Source organism: Corvus cornix, chromosome 9 (assembly GCF_000738735.6).
Source record: "Corvus cornix cornix isolate S_Up_H32 chromosome 9, ASM73873v5, whole genome shotgun sequence".
Classification (NCBI taxonomy): Eukaryota; Metazoa; Chordata; class Aves; order Passeriformes; family Corvidae; genus Corvus; species Corvus cornix.
In genome coordinates, this window is record NC_046339.1 from 865100 (window position 1) to 880079 (window position 14980).

General features: G+C 49.2%; 1 protein-coding gene across 1 annotated transcript; it reads right to left on the reverse strand.

Moving 5' to 3' along the window:
- Positions 1 to 82: 82 nt before the first annotated feature.
- On the reverse strand, positions 83 to 10293 carry GPR149 (G protein-coupled receptor 149). Its single transcript, XM_010397450.4, has 4 exons — positions 8833 to 10293; positions 7796 to 7988; positions 6760 to 7178; positions 83 to 938 (listed from the first exon to the last, which is right to left on the reverse strand). Exons 1-4 carry the CDS (start codon positions 9772 to 9774, stop codon positions 366 to 368), a joined length of 2127 nt encoding a protein of 708 aa, XP_010395752.1. The 5' UTR covers positions 9775 to 10293; the 3' UTR covers positions 83 to 365.
- Between the last annotated feature and the right edge of the window lie 4687 nt (positions 10294 to 14980).

Here is a 14980-nt window from a genome sequence, read left to right on the forward strand (position 1 = left end):
ATAACTTCCCCCCTGTGGAGCTGCCCCCTCATTTCCACCGGTTCCTGCAGACACACCACCCAGTGCCAACAAACACCACAACTGGGGTTTAAGACTTTATTTAGGATTCCCTTTAGACACACATTTTCCTCAAATAAATAGATATATAAATAAGTAACTTAAAATTCACTATGGAAAGCTGTAAAGCACTTGAGTATTTGTTATCCCCTTGATATAGCCTTAACAGTTTGAATCTATTCAACAGTGCACCCAAATAAAATTTGTATGCTAGGAGAAAAACAGCTGATACTGTATTTGCTTGGGTAACTTGAGCCAAGGGGAGCACTGTCTGTCAGAGCAGTTGAGGTGTGTAGATTAAACACCTTTCAGTTGCTGCTCCCCTGCTCCTCCCGCTCTCTGTAGGCTTTGTTCAGCAGCTGTATCTCCTCCTGGTACCCACCCCTGGCTGAGTGCTGCTTTTGGCTGTTCTGCCGATGAGCCTCGACAGTGTCTGGGATGGAGATGCTGAAGTCGCTGCCGGGGCTGTGCGAGGGGATGAGCAGGGAGTAGGAGGCACTTTCCCCCAGCTCACAAGACACAAACCTGTTCTCCTTGCGGGAGTAGCGCAGGGAGGGTGACCGCGCCTGCGTGGAGGACTGGCTGATGTTGCTGATGATGGACACGGTGTCCAGGGCCTCTTCGTTGTCACAGATCTCCAGCACCTCCAAGTGAATCTTAACACTTGTGTCAGCAAACGTGTCCGCAGGCTCCCCTGGGCTTGGCTCATGCCCGACGCTTTTGGAGCGATACACCTCGATTTTCTTGGACATGGGGGTTATTTTCTGCCCCTCAGAGCTCACCTCGTACGTGGACAGGGAGAGTGTTTTGCCGGTGGGGGCCTGGAGAGACACAGTCCCCTGGAATGCGCACAGAGGGATGGCCAGGGCCCCGCCCGCGCGCTGCAAGGAAACAAGGACCGTTAGTGGGGAGCATTGTCCAAGTCGAAATCCATTGTAGATCAGCCAAGTATGCTCCGTTTGTTAACTCATCCTACTGCCTTTTCCTTGCAGAATTTTAGACACCTGGTCTTGGGGTCACTGAGCCAGCTAGTGGGCCAGAGAGCCCCAAACTAGCAAAGGCCTGCTGGTAAAAAACTCAGATATTTGAGATATCAATATTATCTCAGTAAAGGAAAAGCCTCTCCCGCAATTCCTTGCGGATGAAATTTAACCTCACACACCCCCCAGACCCTGGGCTAAAGAAAGCTCCCTCTCCCAGCAGGCCGTGGCTGCGCACCTGAGCTGGTGCCCGCTCTGCGCCTTCCCTCTGCGTGCTGGTTCCCTTCCCCATCCCGCCTTTGTCCCTTCCCCGCTGCCCTCAGACCGCTGCCTCTGTGACCCTGTGAAAGGGCATCACGGGCACGGCTGGGCCCTGTCTCGCACCTCGTCCCCTCTGCAGAGGTGAAATGAGCCTCGACTGTGGAACGCGCCATGCGGAGGGCCCTCCCTGGCTCCTGATGTGTGGCAGTACTGAGCTGTGTGGTTTGAGTGTGTGTGTCCTCAGCGCTGAACCAGCAGCGCAGGGCAGGAGGGAGACGCTCGCTGGCGTGCCGAACTGCCGCAGCCGAGCCGTGCCGCGCCCGGGGTGCTGTGGGGAACACAGCAGCCATCTCCCAATTGCCCTAACACCACACACTCCTACAACCTGGTATTTATGATTGGAAAGAGTAGCAAGAAGGTTTGAGTGTTATTATACACTTTAGTGTATGAAGTGAAGTCCCAAGTGACTGTGACTCACTATGGCATCTACAGAATATGAAAAACGGAGTGTAAATAAAAGCTGATTCCACCAGCCCAAGGTTATGTCCTGTTAAATCAAACACTTTGATTTGTCAGACTGAACATGAGGAACATGGAGGGGATGTCTGAGGCGCCTGGGGGGAGAATGAGCAATCTGCACTTGCTGGAATGAACACCCCGGGTCTGGAGAATGAGACATTTCCCAATCACTTAGTGTCTCTTCCTGAAAGTATTCTCAAGTTTTCTCTTGAGAAATCAGTATTTACTGTTAAAGTGAAAAAGATCCATCAAGTCTCCTATGTCACTGCCCAGTCACTAACCAGGGAGGCACTGAACACCGTCATTTCCCACTAGAACAGTTCTGGTGGAAATGCTGTTCAATTCCAGACACCTTCACCTGTTTCTAAAGTACAGAATCCATTTGTACCTGCAAACCACAATGCTGTACTCTGGGGAGAAATGTGGATACAAATGCTGGCACTAAACCCAGGGTTATGGGGTCCAAGGGAGGGATAAATGCATTTATCCTGGGTTTAGGTACAGCCAGGTAACACTGATTATTACTGGAATTACTTTCAGTATAAATTATTATTAATGAGAACAGAAAGTGACCTTTATCTTGTCCTTGATACCATTATTAAATACCCATTTTTGCTTCTCATGACACATCCATGGCAATAAATAGGCATCCACCAGCAAACCAGACTCTACTGGTACATCCTGTGAAGTATTTTGCCTCCCACTCCCGCGGTTCCCTGCAGTTCAGCTTTCTGGTTTGCAGCCTAACAATGCAATTTCACTCCAGAGCAGGAGGCAGCAGAAGGACTCTGAGTAACACAGAGTGGCCTCCAGTGCCGCCGTGCAGGTCCCTGATCCCAGCTCTGCCTTATTCCAGGCTGAACAGGAGCACCCACAGCTGGAGCAGGCTGTGGCTTGGTTTTACCTCAGTGGAAGCAGAAAGAGACCTACGGTGCTGTTCCTGCACGTCTGCCATCCCACTGCCCCAGCCTGCACCGAGGGCTCTGCCCCGTCGGGCCTTTCCTGCTTTTCCCACACACCTTGCATTCCTGCATTTAAAGGAAAACTGTTTCCAAAAGAAATAACAGACACAACTCTCCCACACAATTTACACTACCCCTTCTCTTTTTAAAGCACTTCCACACAGGTGTGCCTGTGAGGAACAGGAAACTCAGAGCCCCATGCAGCCCTTGCCCACAATGCCTGGAGAATGTTCTGGCTGTTAGAATCTGGGACAGGGATTTCACTGGAGAACTCCATGTACCAGCACAGGCATTTTTTAAAAGGAAAGGCAAAAAAATCCCAGTGAAATAAATCACAAATGTCCTTGTTCCTTACAGAATGCTGATGCATTCTGAGCAGAGAAATCTCTGCAGAATTGATCAAGCAAATCCCCTCATATTTCATTATACATCCACCTTCCAGAGTTCACAGAAGCAGCTGTAGTTGCCATGAGGCAAAACCTTCCCCACCATCACTGTGGGTCAGGACCAGGTTCCCTGTCCTGTTCCTGCTGCCTGAGCAGAGTCTAGGCTGGATTCACCAGGGAGGATGCTGTCCATAGGGAAGGCTTGGATGTATCTGAGTCCCACAGCAGCTGGAACAGGCTCTGACAGACAGATTTCCATTTGGAAATGCTCAAAGCAGCAGCTGGAGGCTGCATGGGACATGGGACACCATCTACAGTGTCTGGTGAGGGAGTCAAGCACAGGCACTTTGTAGACTCTCCCTCACAATTCCTGTTGTCACAGGCCCCGCAATAAGCAGACAGGTGTGCCAGCAGTGTCACCGTGAAGCACAGATGTACTGGAGTCTGCACCTCCTCTCTAGGACAGATCTCTGCACGGGGGCAGCACCAAGAGCACACACAGGTTGTGCCATGTCCGTGTTGCTCCCACTGGGCCATGCTGCCTTCCCAAACAGAAAACCAGCCATCTAAAACAGCTCTGAGGAGTCTGCATTCCTAATTACTTCGGTCAAACCCAGCCAGAGATGAAAAGGTCTATTTTTAGAATGTTTCCAGCAAGGATCCCAGCTTTTTCTTTCCAGAGACAATGAGTTTTCTGTTTGTTTTAAAATAGAGGCTTAGTCTTCTACTTCCCTAAAAATTAAAATTAGCTGCAGTGAAATTGCTATTTCTGAGGCTGACTGCAGCAAATGTAGAGCCAAGGGGCTATGACAGGAAGAGACAAGCTCACCTCAAATGGCCTGAGCCCAGCGCTTGCCATTGGCCTGCCCGATGCAGACAGACCTGGGTTCGTATCAATCAGTACCAGGAAGTGCAACAGAGCATCCAAGGTGAGGACACCTGTGAGGGAAAGGCTCTGGGAGCTATATCCAGCCTTGCCCTCCTGGGCAAATGCTTCTACTCCCACTATTCCTCCGCAATTCCAGAGAGAGCCAATGGCAGTGGAACTGCAGCAGGGAGCCAACAAGCATCACACAGACCATGCATGCCTCTGGGAGCAAAGTGAGAAGAGGAAGGTGAAATGTCACATTGATTTTCCAGCCACAGGAACCTCTTTGGAAATCAAGTTCCAACCACCTGAGCAGGAAGAAGCCCGAAGGGAACAGCTCAGCACATCAGCAGGGGTACAGGTGGTACATATTCCCACCAGCCAGTGGGAAGCAAAGAGAACCTTCAAGGCCATTCCTAACTCAGCTTCTGAGCTGTGCCTGGTGTTTAAGAGAATGTTCACAACTTTCCTGCAGTGAGTGAGATGCTGTGTACTTATCATGTTAAAATATTCCTGCCTGCGCTGGCTCCTCCTCAGTGAAGTCACTTGCACAGCCTCCCCCTCTCTTTCCTTGCAGGGCACGTAAATAGGTCCTGTACAGAGTCTCTTCAAAGAGTTTGCTGGAGGCAACCCGCAGATGAAGCAGAGAAAAATAATCAGCAAGACTGGAACAAACTGCCAGTCTGGGAGATTTCTGTTGCCTGAGGGCACTGAAGTATAGGCAAAATAAGACATGACATATTTACACTCAATCTCTTTAGGAACGGAGATACACAGGTGTTTTATGAGATGTTAACGGTATTCTTCAAAAACGCAGCCGAGCAAGAGTTAGAAATGACAAGTACCATCTTCTCTCTCCCTCTCCATTACAGCCATCCTATCATGGATTCAATAACCCTGCTGCTTCATTCTCTCATGCCACTTTTATTCCAGAGAAATCACTTTGATGGAGCAACTCTTTACTCACAGAACAGATAATGAGGAGACAACCAGCTCCACAATCATTACTGTCACCCCAAGGAAGAGCCACTCTCCAAGCCCTCAGCTTCCAGAGGAAACCAAAGGCATCCCGGGTCCTGTCTGGCACCCTGCTCTTCAAACAGCTCAATCAAACTCACTGATCCCACATCCATGGGGGATGGCTGCTCTCCCTCCTACTGTCAGCTCTTACAGCTTCTCCTCTTGAAGAGAAAATCAGCAGCACTCCAATAAGAACCCCTGTATTTATGGACTCCAGTAACAATCCCTGTATTTATGGACTCCACTAAGAATCCCTGGATTTCCTGCAGAAGGATATGGCAAATTAATGCCAGGGTGAGTCTCCTTTTTTAACACAGGTGGGAAATGCAGAGTGATGAGAACAGAGTGACTTTTCTTAGACACTTTGGGACTTCCAGACAGGATGAACAAAGGAGATGGTTTTCAACTTATTTAATATATGGCCCAAATTGATCTTTCATCCAACATACACCTGAGCAATGCATTAAAGTTATTTTTACAAAGCTTGCAGGGGTTTCACACTCTGCCCTTTCCCAGCAGCAAAGCAAATGTCAGCTGTGAAGCTCTGGCAGCTCCTGCTGAATGTCAGAACCAGGCAGAGCTGTAACTCCAAAGCCTGGAACTTTCACCCCATAGGAGCTTTAATGCCTGGCACTGGGTTATACCTGGAAAAGTGCCAGAAGATTCTGTCAGATTCTTTGTAATGCAAGTAGTGAAGGCTATGTCCAAAAGTGCCATACAAGGCCCCAGGGCACAGAAAACACCCCCAGGCAGTCACTGCCAGCTGCTCACAAAGAGCTGCTCTCACCTGCTGCAGTCCCGGGGCTGCATCTGAACTGGCACCAGGGGACATGGGGAAAGGAATTTTTTTTTTTTTTAAACGTCATCTGGAAACTCCTGGAAGGGAGAGCCACAGTTATGAACCTCCTGATACAGTGATCTTATTAACCAAGCTGTACATGGCACATGAGGCCTTGGCAAGAACTGGTAGATTAAAACCAGACTGAGTCATCACTTCCTTTTGCCCCCAAATGCAGGAATTCATCTCTGCACACTGCAACAGAGTGAGCATTGGCTTTTTATGAAAGGGATGATCAGTCAGATTTGAAACATCAACCAAATTCCTACTGTGCCTCAGATGATAAACCTGTGTGTATCAGATGGAGAGAGATTCCCATATCTGAATACAAAATACATCTTATACATCTCCTGTGTGTGTGCAAAGGCCGAGCATGAGCTGATCCGGCTCTGAAGTCACCCTGCTTGGAGCAGGAGGTTGGATTAGGCGACTTCCAGAGATCCCTTCCAACCTAAAGCCTTCCGGAGCTCCTCTCTCACAGACTTCACATGGGCCCTTACCCCACTCCCACCGACTGTAATGCCCAATGGCCACTGAATTCCACTGTGGAATGCCCTGGGAAATGTCATCTTTTGGAGAGAAACTTCTTCTTCACTAAGATAAATTAACATAACTCATACTTAATTCTTATCATATCCAAGGCATGCAGGTGCACACAAAATAAGAAAACCCCATGATTAAGAACATAAGTGAGAAATTATTGCAGGATCAGCACCTGCAAATAGGTCCGTGGTTACTAAACATTATACAATGCCATGTATGAGTTTTACTAAAAAATAGGACTAATAGAAGTATCAATGCCAGTAAAAATCATTCCTATTTCATAAGGAAACTCTTATTATCAGAAAAGAATAAATTCCTCTTTTACCTGCCGAGGGGTCCTCTCGGATTTACTCCGGCACCACTCCCAGTCCGAGAGTTCTGGTTTGTGGCTTTCCTCGTGGGACAGCCTCCACTCTGGTCCTTCAGGGAACGCTGATGGGTCACAGTTTGTGCCCTCCTGGCCCTGACAGGCCCCTGGCCCATGAGGAGAGGGGCATGTGGGGCCTGTCCCACACCCCCCCGGGGTGCCCCAGGAGCCGTGTCCCAATGCCGTGGGCAGGAACCCGGAGCCGGCGGCGTCGCTGCCTCTGCCAGGCCCCAGCTCCTCGCAGTCAGAGCTCACCAGGTTGTGGTAGGATGTGGATTTACCATCGCCACTGTGGCGGGGAGGGTTCTCCTGGGATATCCTGTAGATTCCATAGCCTTGCTGGAATGATAGGTTGAACTCGAAACCACTGCGCTTGGCTAAGCAGGAAGGAAAGAAACTGTGTTAGGAGTTGAGACCAAGAAGAAAAAGGAGTTTGCAAACACAATGCAAATGACATGCTAAAACATGGAATAAATTATCCAGCTCCTGCTGGAAACAGGCAATTTTCTCTCCATAAAAAGAATGAATTGTTGAGAAGAAAGACTTCTGAGAAGGAACTGCCTTCTCGATGAACTGCAGTCGTTCTCTCTGGGAAAGTGGCTAAAAGGGCACCGGGGCAGCACAAGCCATTCTGCACCTGGAGAATGTGTTTAAAGCGAGTGAAAGCCATGCACTGAGGATGGCTTTTCTCTAGGATTCAGGAGCTCTTTCTCCCTGAACATGCAGAGAATGTAAGGAATTCATTCACTGATGGTAGAGGATTTTCACTCCAGAGAATGGAAAACAACTCCCACATCCTCAGAAATATTTAGCCCTTAACATTTGCAGTTGAGACCAGCTGATCCCTGTGAGTCCCTTCCACCTGACCCACTCTGTTCCTCCAGCTGTTTTTACATAAAGCCCAAGGGAAAACAGTGCTCTAGAAGATGCCAAGGATGTTACCAGGGAAGGTCTGGCAACCTCTATTACACCAAAGCAACCCTTCCACACTTACTTTTGGCATCTTCTGAAGACACTGCATAGGAGTTCCTCCTGCAATTGATGATGCAGCCACAGGGCAGGTGGAGCCAGTGCTGTGACAGGAGAAACACCGGGGTGACTGTGGCAGCCAGCGCAGTCAGCAGGAAGCTCAGTGTCTCAAATGAAAGGCTCTGCAGCCCAGTGACATACTGGACAGCCATCTGTATCTGAAAGGCAGAGCATTTTGAAATTTAAATCGCTTTGGGCACACGAGATGCTTCCAGGAACAAAGAGAACATCTCGCTATGGATATGACACCACTGTAAGACAGATTGTCATTAGTGTTTGCTGAGCACAACAATTCTGGCTCTAGCAGACAGCAGAGGAAACACACTGACTGCCCTCCTCTCATGCTGCATTTCTCAGAAAAACCCTCTCTGAAGCTAAATATAGTGAGGTGCCATTGACCAGCTCCCAGTGCCAGCCAGTCCCATGTGGTACCAAGGAACCCCGCCCTCACACACCCAGGGCAGGGGTAACTGCCCCAGTGCCGTGTTTCCTGTTCCCAACAGATCCCTTTCTCAGGTTCCTGTTCCCAAACACACACACATGCACATGACAGCACTCCCTCCCACCCCAGCACTACAGGGATTACAAAGGTTCAACCAAACTGCATTTTTCTACCAAACTCCTATTTTTTAACCCAAAGGATGTGTCTCAGAGGACAGGACAGAGGGGCCTTTACCTCAATTCCCAGCCCCAGAACGCTGAGCAGACCCTGTCCCACAGCTGGGTACCAAATGGGGACCTTACTGCCCCTGGTATTCACGTGACATGAATGATGTGATGAGAGAGTGTCAGAACGATGAACCAGGCTCTGCCAAAACCACTGGGCACCAGTTAAACTCATGCAGCAACACAGACCTGCTGGAGGGGACTTTTGCTGGCACAACTACACTACGAGGAACAACTGCAATGGCCACTGTTCGTCTATTTCAATCCATGGCTCACAGGTCACATCCCACTGAAATGTAAGCGAACACTGGAAAGTGAAGCCATCTGAGAATTTACCATCATTGGGAGCCAGAGAAGGACTTTGGTCAGTGCCAGGATCAGCGAGAATCGTTTCTGGGCAAAGCCCACGATGAAGCTCCTGCTCTTTGTGCTGCTCTCAGCCACACCCTTCCCAAAAACTGCCTCCGAGTTTTGGAAAGGCTGGAGGGTTTTATCCCCAGGGTCCAGCAGCGACAGCGCAGGGGCAGCAGCACCGCATCCCCGTGGTGTCCCAGGGGAGATGAAGCCTCCAGAGCCCTGCAGGTACTCGGTGTGTAGCAGCTGTGGCTCACCTGAGCACAGCAGCTGCAGAGTGAGGGGAACGGCCAGCACTGCCAGCAGGGAGAAGCACAGCGAGTACACAACGAACACAAACAGGATGTAGGAACTGGCACAGTCGGCGAAGCAGCCCCAGGACGTGGGGATGTACCTGCCCCAACCACAGAGAGGCAAAATGCACATCAGCAAACTGACAGTCCAGGTGGTGAGAATGACCCATACCACGCTCATGCGGCTCTTGGAGGAGCTGCAGCTCAGTGTCCCAGTCGTGTTGAGGGTGCAGAAGTTGTAAGAAACTATAAGAGACCCTTTCAGGTTGCTAGAAATGCCCTGGAATAAATACATAAACGCTGAGGTGGTACACAGAGGCTGGGGGAGGACTTCGCTTGACCACTGTGTGAGCATGAAAATAATCATTGGCGTGATGCTGATCAGATCATCTGCTGCCAAAGAGGTCACAATCATCGAAACCGTGGTTTTGTTCTGCAGTTTCAGCAGGGAAACTAGTGAATAAATGCTGCCCAGAAGGGCTGGGACTGCAATGGCAAAAGTCAAACAGAACAGAAAGACATTCCAAGTTCTCGGCTCACTGGGTTTGTCCATAATGCTGTGGTTCTCAGTGAAGAAGCTTGTCCCATTGAGTGAGAAATTACCAGGAGTTACTGACATTGTCCTGGGCATTTTTTTCTTTGCCTTCTCACTGATTCTGCAAGTTTTCACCAGCTGAAACCAAAACTGTCAGCTCCACATCACAAGTTTCTTTGTTTTCCTAGACTCTCTTTGTGGCATCTGATGAAGAAATATTCAGGTGGCAGCACCCCTAATGATCAGAACTCATGCTCTCAAAAAGCCAGGCAACAATGAAGTAGCAAAGGTGCTGAAAAAACATGGAATTCTTCAAAATCGTTCCCGTGCTGGAAGATGGTGAGTTAAGGCTGCTCAGGTCTCCATATGCCATTCCCCCCTGACGGATGGCAGGCACCGTGTCTCACTCACGAGCTCGGCTGGAGGGAAGGCAGAGTACGGGCTGTGTTCAGGCTGTAGTAGATCGGGCAGACACATCGTAGGAGAGGCTGTTGGACTCACCCTGCGCTGCCTGAGATGCAGGAGGGAGGAGCTGGTGCCGGCAGAATGGCAGAGAGGGAGCGAGGATGCTCCCAGCCCCAGCTCCCTCCCGGCTGGATCGGCAGCCTGAAGCAGTGTCCCCGCTAAGCCACACCTCCGAGCCGGCACCGAAATCCAATGCAAATACTGCGAGCTGATGTCAGCCGTGGATGTCATTCCCGTAAATCCCGAGCTGCTCCAGGGCTCGCACACGGGCTGGAATGCTCGTGTTCCCTGGCACTGCCGTGCTCCGGGCTTGGCAGGGGCACCGCCGCAGGGTGAGGGGGATGCAGGACGGGCTCTGCGCTGCCCCCCAGCATTCCCGCTCCCACACGTGCGCACGGATGCTCCCGGACATGCTCAGGGCCACCTTTGGGGAACAGCAGAGAGCTGGGTGAGGCAGCCCGGCGGCATCTGCCGTGTGGTAGCTCAGCTCAGCCTGGGCTCTGCAAACTTTCATTCCTCGCACGACCCCAACCCGAGCCTCATCAGGTGCCGAAAAACTGTTCTGTTGTACCCTCAGCCATCACAGCCACCCGGCATGTCCACAGGCGTGATGGCAGAGGGCAACACGAACTTCCTGCAAGTTTCCTCAGGATCTTCCTCCTTACACATCTCCCTGCCCCTGCTTTCTTTCTCCCTCTGCCTCTCTGCAGCTTTCTGACACTGTGGGCAGAGCAGTCCATCCTGTGCCTCCTGTTTGTGTTTGGAAGGAAACGTTCATCCATGTTCTTGGGAAGGAAGACACTTTTTATTGTATTGTGTAAGTTTGTCTTCTCGCACAGAGTATTTTATGTTCTGAACTGCACCATGCCACTCTCTGTGGCAGTTTTTATCATATTTACAACATGGTGATATTTCCTCCAGTCATTCCATAGTTACAAACAGAAGGTCTTGGGAGGGACAATTCAAACAGCTCCCCTTCATATTTATCTTTCTTTAACATGACTGATAAATTCTGATAAAACTTGTACAGAAAGATCAGTTTCATCTTAAAATTAAAGAGAGAATTCAATTGCAGTAAGAACCAAGCAACTCCACAAAAGGCAGCAGGATTTCCCCTACAGCTGTGCTCCAGGGACCTGACCTGCACATTTAAGGAGATCCAAGTTCTGAAATGTCTCCTGTGGCTGGGGCAAATGAACCTGAAATAGATTCTCTGATCTCAAGGATGAGTTCACATGGCAATCTTTCAAACTTTATAGAAATACTGCCCCAGAAATACTAACTTTGCAATTGTAATTTCACTCCCAATTTCCCCCTAAATTCATGAACGGACTCAAGTAGGTCTGGGGGAGGCAAGGACAGGTAAGTGAGCAGAGAGGTGGGCAGGGTTATCACTATCCCCCGTGTCCTGAATTTTCTAAAGAAACAGTGCTAGAGTGGAATAACACAGCTCTGCCAAAAAGGCACAGGTAATGATGGTGCAGAAGCCCCGAGATGGGAGGAGACCTTTGTGTGTGTCCTTGGCTGGACTGTGCCAAGCAGGCAGGAGGCTGTAGATTCCTTAGGGCCTGATCCTTTCCCTCTGCCATGGGCCCCCTGCATGATGGGAGGTCCCAGCACAAGAACTGCCCTTCACTGTACATGTATTTATTCCTTATCCTGGTGGGAATTCTCCTCACTAAGGAATGGTCCCAAAGAGAAGATCCATTGAGATGGGATCTCCCCTCTGGCCTTGCTTCACACAGAGCCCAGCAGGCTGGGAGTGGAACTCATGGAACAGCATGAGGTGAGTGATTTTGGTTTTGCCATGTCACTGTAGCAACAGTAGAACACCTGTAACCTGTAACTGTGTGTCAGTGAGGCCACACCCATCACTGAGCAAACCCAGCCATGCCACACTGCTCGGGAACCACTCCTGCTGTGGAAGCTCCAAAATGTCTGTGGCATGTTGGAGAAAAAGCCAATGTTGTGCAGTCTGTAACACCACACCACTGTGGGAAACTGCACAGGGAGGGTTAAACATAGAATCCAAACTACTGAAGAAACAGTTATCCCTTTCTGAAGGGAGGGAATAAAAAAGGAAGATGGCATATGCTTGGAGTGACCCAGCTGTGACCCCATCTGGAAGCAGCAGAAAATCAGCTGTGTATATGGAACTTTCTCCAATAATGATAAAATTAATGGCTGCAAGAGCCATGTGTAAAACTCTGCACATTTCACTGCCTGCTGTGTATTCCCAAAAGCTCCACTGTGGGTTGTCTCAGCCCTTCATTGCTCCATCTTTACTTCCCCATCACCTTCTCTCCCATCCAGTTCCATGGAAGGTAGAGTGAGCAGATTGGGAAATTCAGCCCCATGAGCTGCGATCAAATTTAGTTTTAATCACAGATTGAAAGCTCTGGAACCAAATTCTGCCTCTAGAGAACCAGGAACTTGTGTAAGAACAGTGCTGGTTAGCAGTGCTCTTACCTACACCCTCCATTTGATGGGGAACCTTCAGCCTGGGGCAGTGCTGCAGGAGTGGGGCTGTAATTCCAGGGAATCTGTGCCTTGGGAAGCGCCCTGGCAGGGTCAGTGTCACCACTCTCCAGAGTACAGAGTCCCACGTGTGTCTGAGGAAGGGATGTTCAGGGGATGAACACTGGACAAGACAAAGCTCTGCCCTGGGGCTGTACCCTGATTAGGAGGTATCAAATGGAGAACATGTGGGAATATTAAAAGATCCATCCAGAAAGGAAGTGCAGAGCTAGGCCACTGACATCAAGCATTTATTAATGATTCCAGTCAAGGGAAAGAACTCATGAATATTTTAATGAGACTGTGAGGGGAAACCTCCCAAACAAGATAAAATCATACTTAGCTAACAGCCTTGCAACTGCAGTGACAGTTCCAGCCTCTCTGGTCTGTGGTTTCTGAGACTCAGATTGTGACAGAGACTGCAGAAGCCAGGCTTAGTGCCAGCACAAGCTGGACATGGTGTGTCAGCAGGATACCGGGGACTATGGAAAGCCTTGCCATAAACATCTTTCTTCATCAGCCTAGATGGAAACCATGGCTCACTCAGAGATGAAGGTTTCAGAGAAAGAAGAAATAATGCTTGAGAAGAAGCCAGAGTATTTTCAAACACTGAATCTTTTCAGTTCATGTGTTTATCTTACTCCCTGGGGCTGATGACAAACTGGACTCTGTGTTCACAGGGAAGTGGAGTCTCCATCAGTGTCACTGTTGGTAAAAGAGCTATCACTGGGGACACAGAGTTCCCTCACCCTGGGGACACCAAGTCCCCTCACCCTGGCCTGAGGACAGCTCAGCGTGTACGGCTCAACCCCCAGCACAGCTCAGAGCTGCTGGGGAGGGAAGACAGACAGACAGACCGACAGAAAGACAGACACTGGGCCCTTCTGCACTGCAGCACAAGGGTGGAATATCTCCCATTAAATCACAGTGCAAAAGCACTGCAAACCTGGGCACTGGCCCCTGGCTCACTGCAGAAGCTCCAGGCACAAAGGGCTGGGAAATCCACAGTCTGCATTTAGACACCAGGAGTGGCCAAATTCCCCAAACGCCCCTCACACACCTGGCCAGCGCAGGGATGGGAATGCAGGTCTGTCCCTGGGCTGACTCTGGGCACAGCAGCAGCACCCACATCACACTGGGAGTCTAAAGGGATCATCAGTATTTTTTTTACCACATGACACTCAAAAAAGCCAGGAAGCACCTACTAAAGATGCCCAGGATCCATGTGCTTCCTAGGCAACAGGAATGTGCTTGAAGAGTCAAACCCCAGTATCAGTGAGTCCCCTCCTGGGGATACAGGTGTGGATCAATGAGCACAGTCACAGGGTGTCCTGGTCGGGTGTACAGGGAGCAGATTTCAGGCTTACTTGTTTAACAATAATATAAGAAGAAATCCTCTCAATAGCCTCCGCACTCTCTTGCATCCACAGCAGTTTTTAAACTATCAGGAGAGAATTTTAAACAAAAATTTAAACACATTCATGATTGCAATCACAAACTCCAAGTCCTTCTCTCTGCTCTGCTCTCCATTTCTGTGTGTGTGTTTCAGATTTACACATGAACACAGATGGTGTCTGTCCCAGTGAAACACATGGGGGATTTGCTCGGTAAAGTCCATGAAAGAACTGATTTTATTTATCACTGTCCAGTTAAAACATATCACAGAAAGAATGGATCAGGTTCTCAGGTTGTAGAAACTCCATCAAATTCAGTTTCTGTGAGAATGCCCAGCTTTTTTCTGAGGAGTAAAAGCACTGCAACCCTTCCTACTAATACCAAAGAAAACTGGAAATTAATAGGAAATAGGAAAATAATAGGAAATAGGACCCCCCCAGCAGTACTGCTGACAGTGCTGTTCACAACAGTGATCTCACACTATCTACCAGGTATCAACCAGGCCTTTAACTCCCTATTAAATTTTATGTAGGCAATAAATGAGTGTGCACCAGAAGGAAACAGTGTGATCATCTGGATCATCAAGACTAATCACTATCCCTTTCAACCTCCAAGACCCTTGAACCATCCCTACTCACAGGACTGATTTTCACTGAATCATGCCATAAACACTGACATTACCTGACATTACAGGAATAGGGCTTAATACTTTAAGGGAGCCAGGCTGTTACAGCCTCTCATTTCCTTCTTTGCATTGAATGAGCATCAAGATTCTTTAGATGTCAGATCTAATCTCTGGAGAATTGTCCACTTCTTTTTAAAGTGTCTTTCATACCTTGTGCACTCATGTCCTCTGATTCATGTCACGACTGTCAGATTAACATCCCAGTTTCTGGCAGATGCCAGAGCTCAGGCTGTTTCTGGA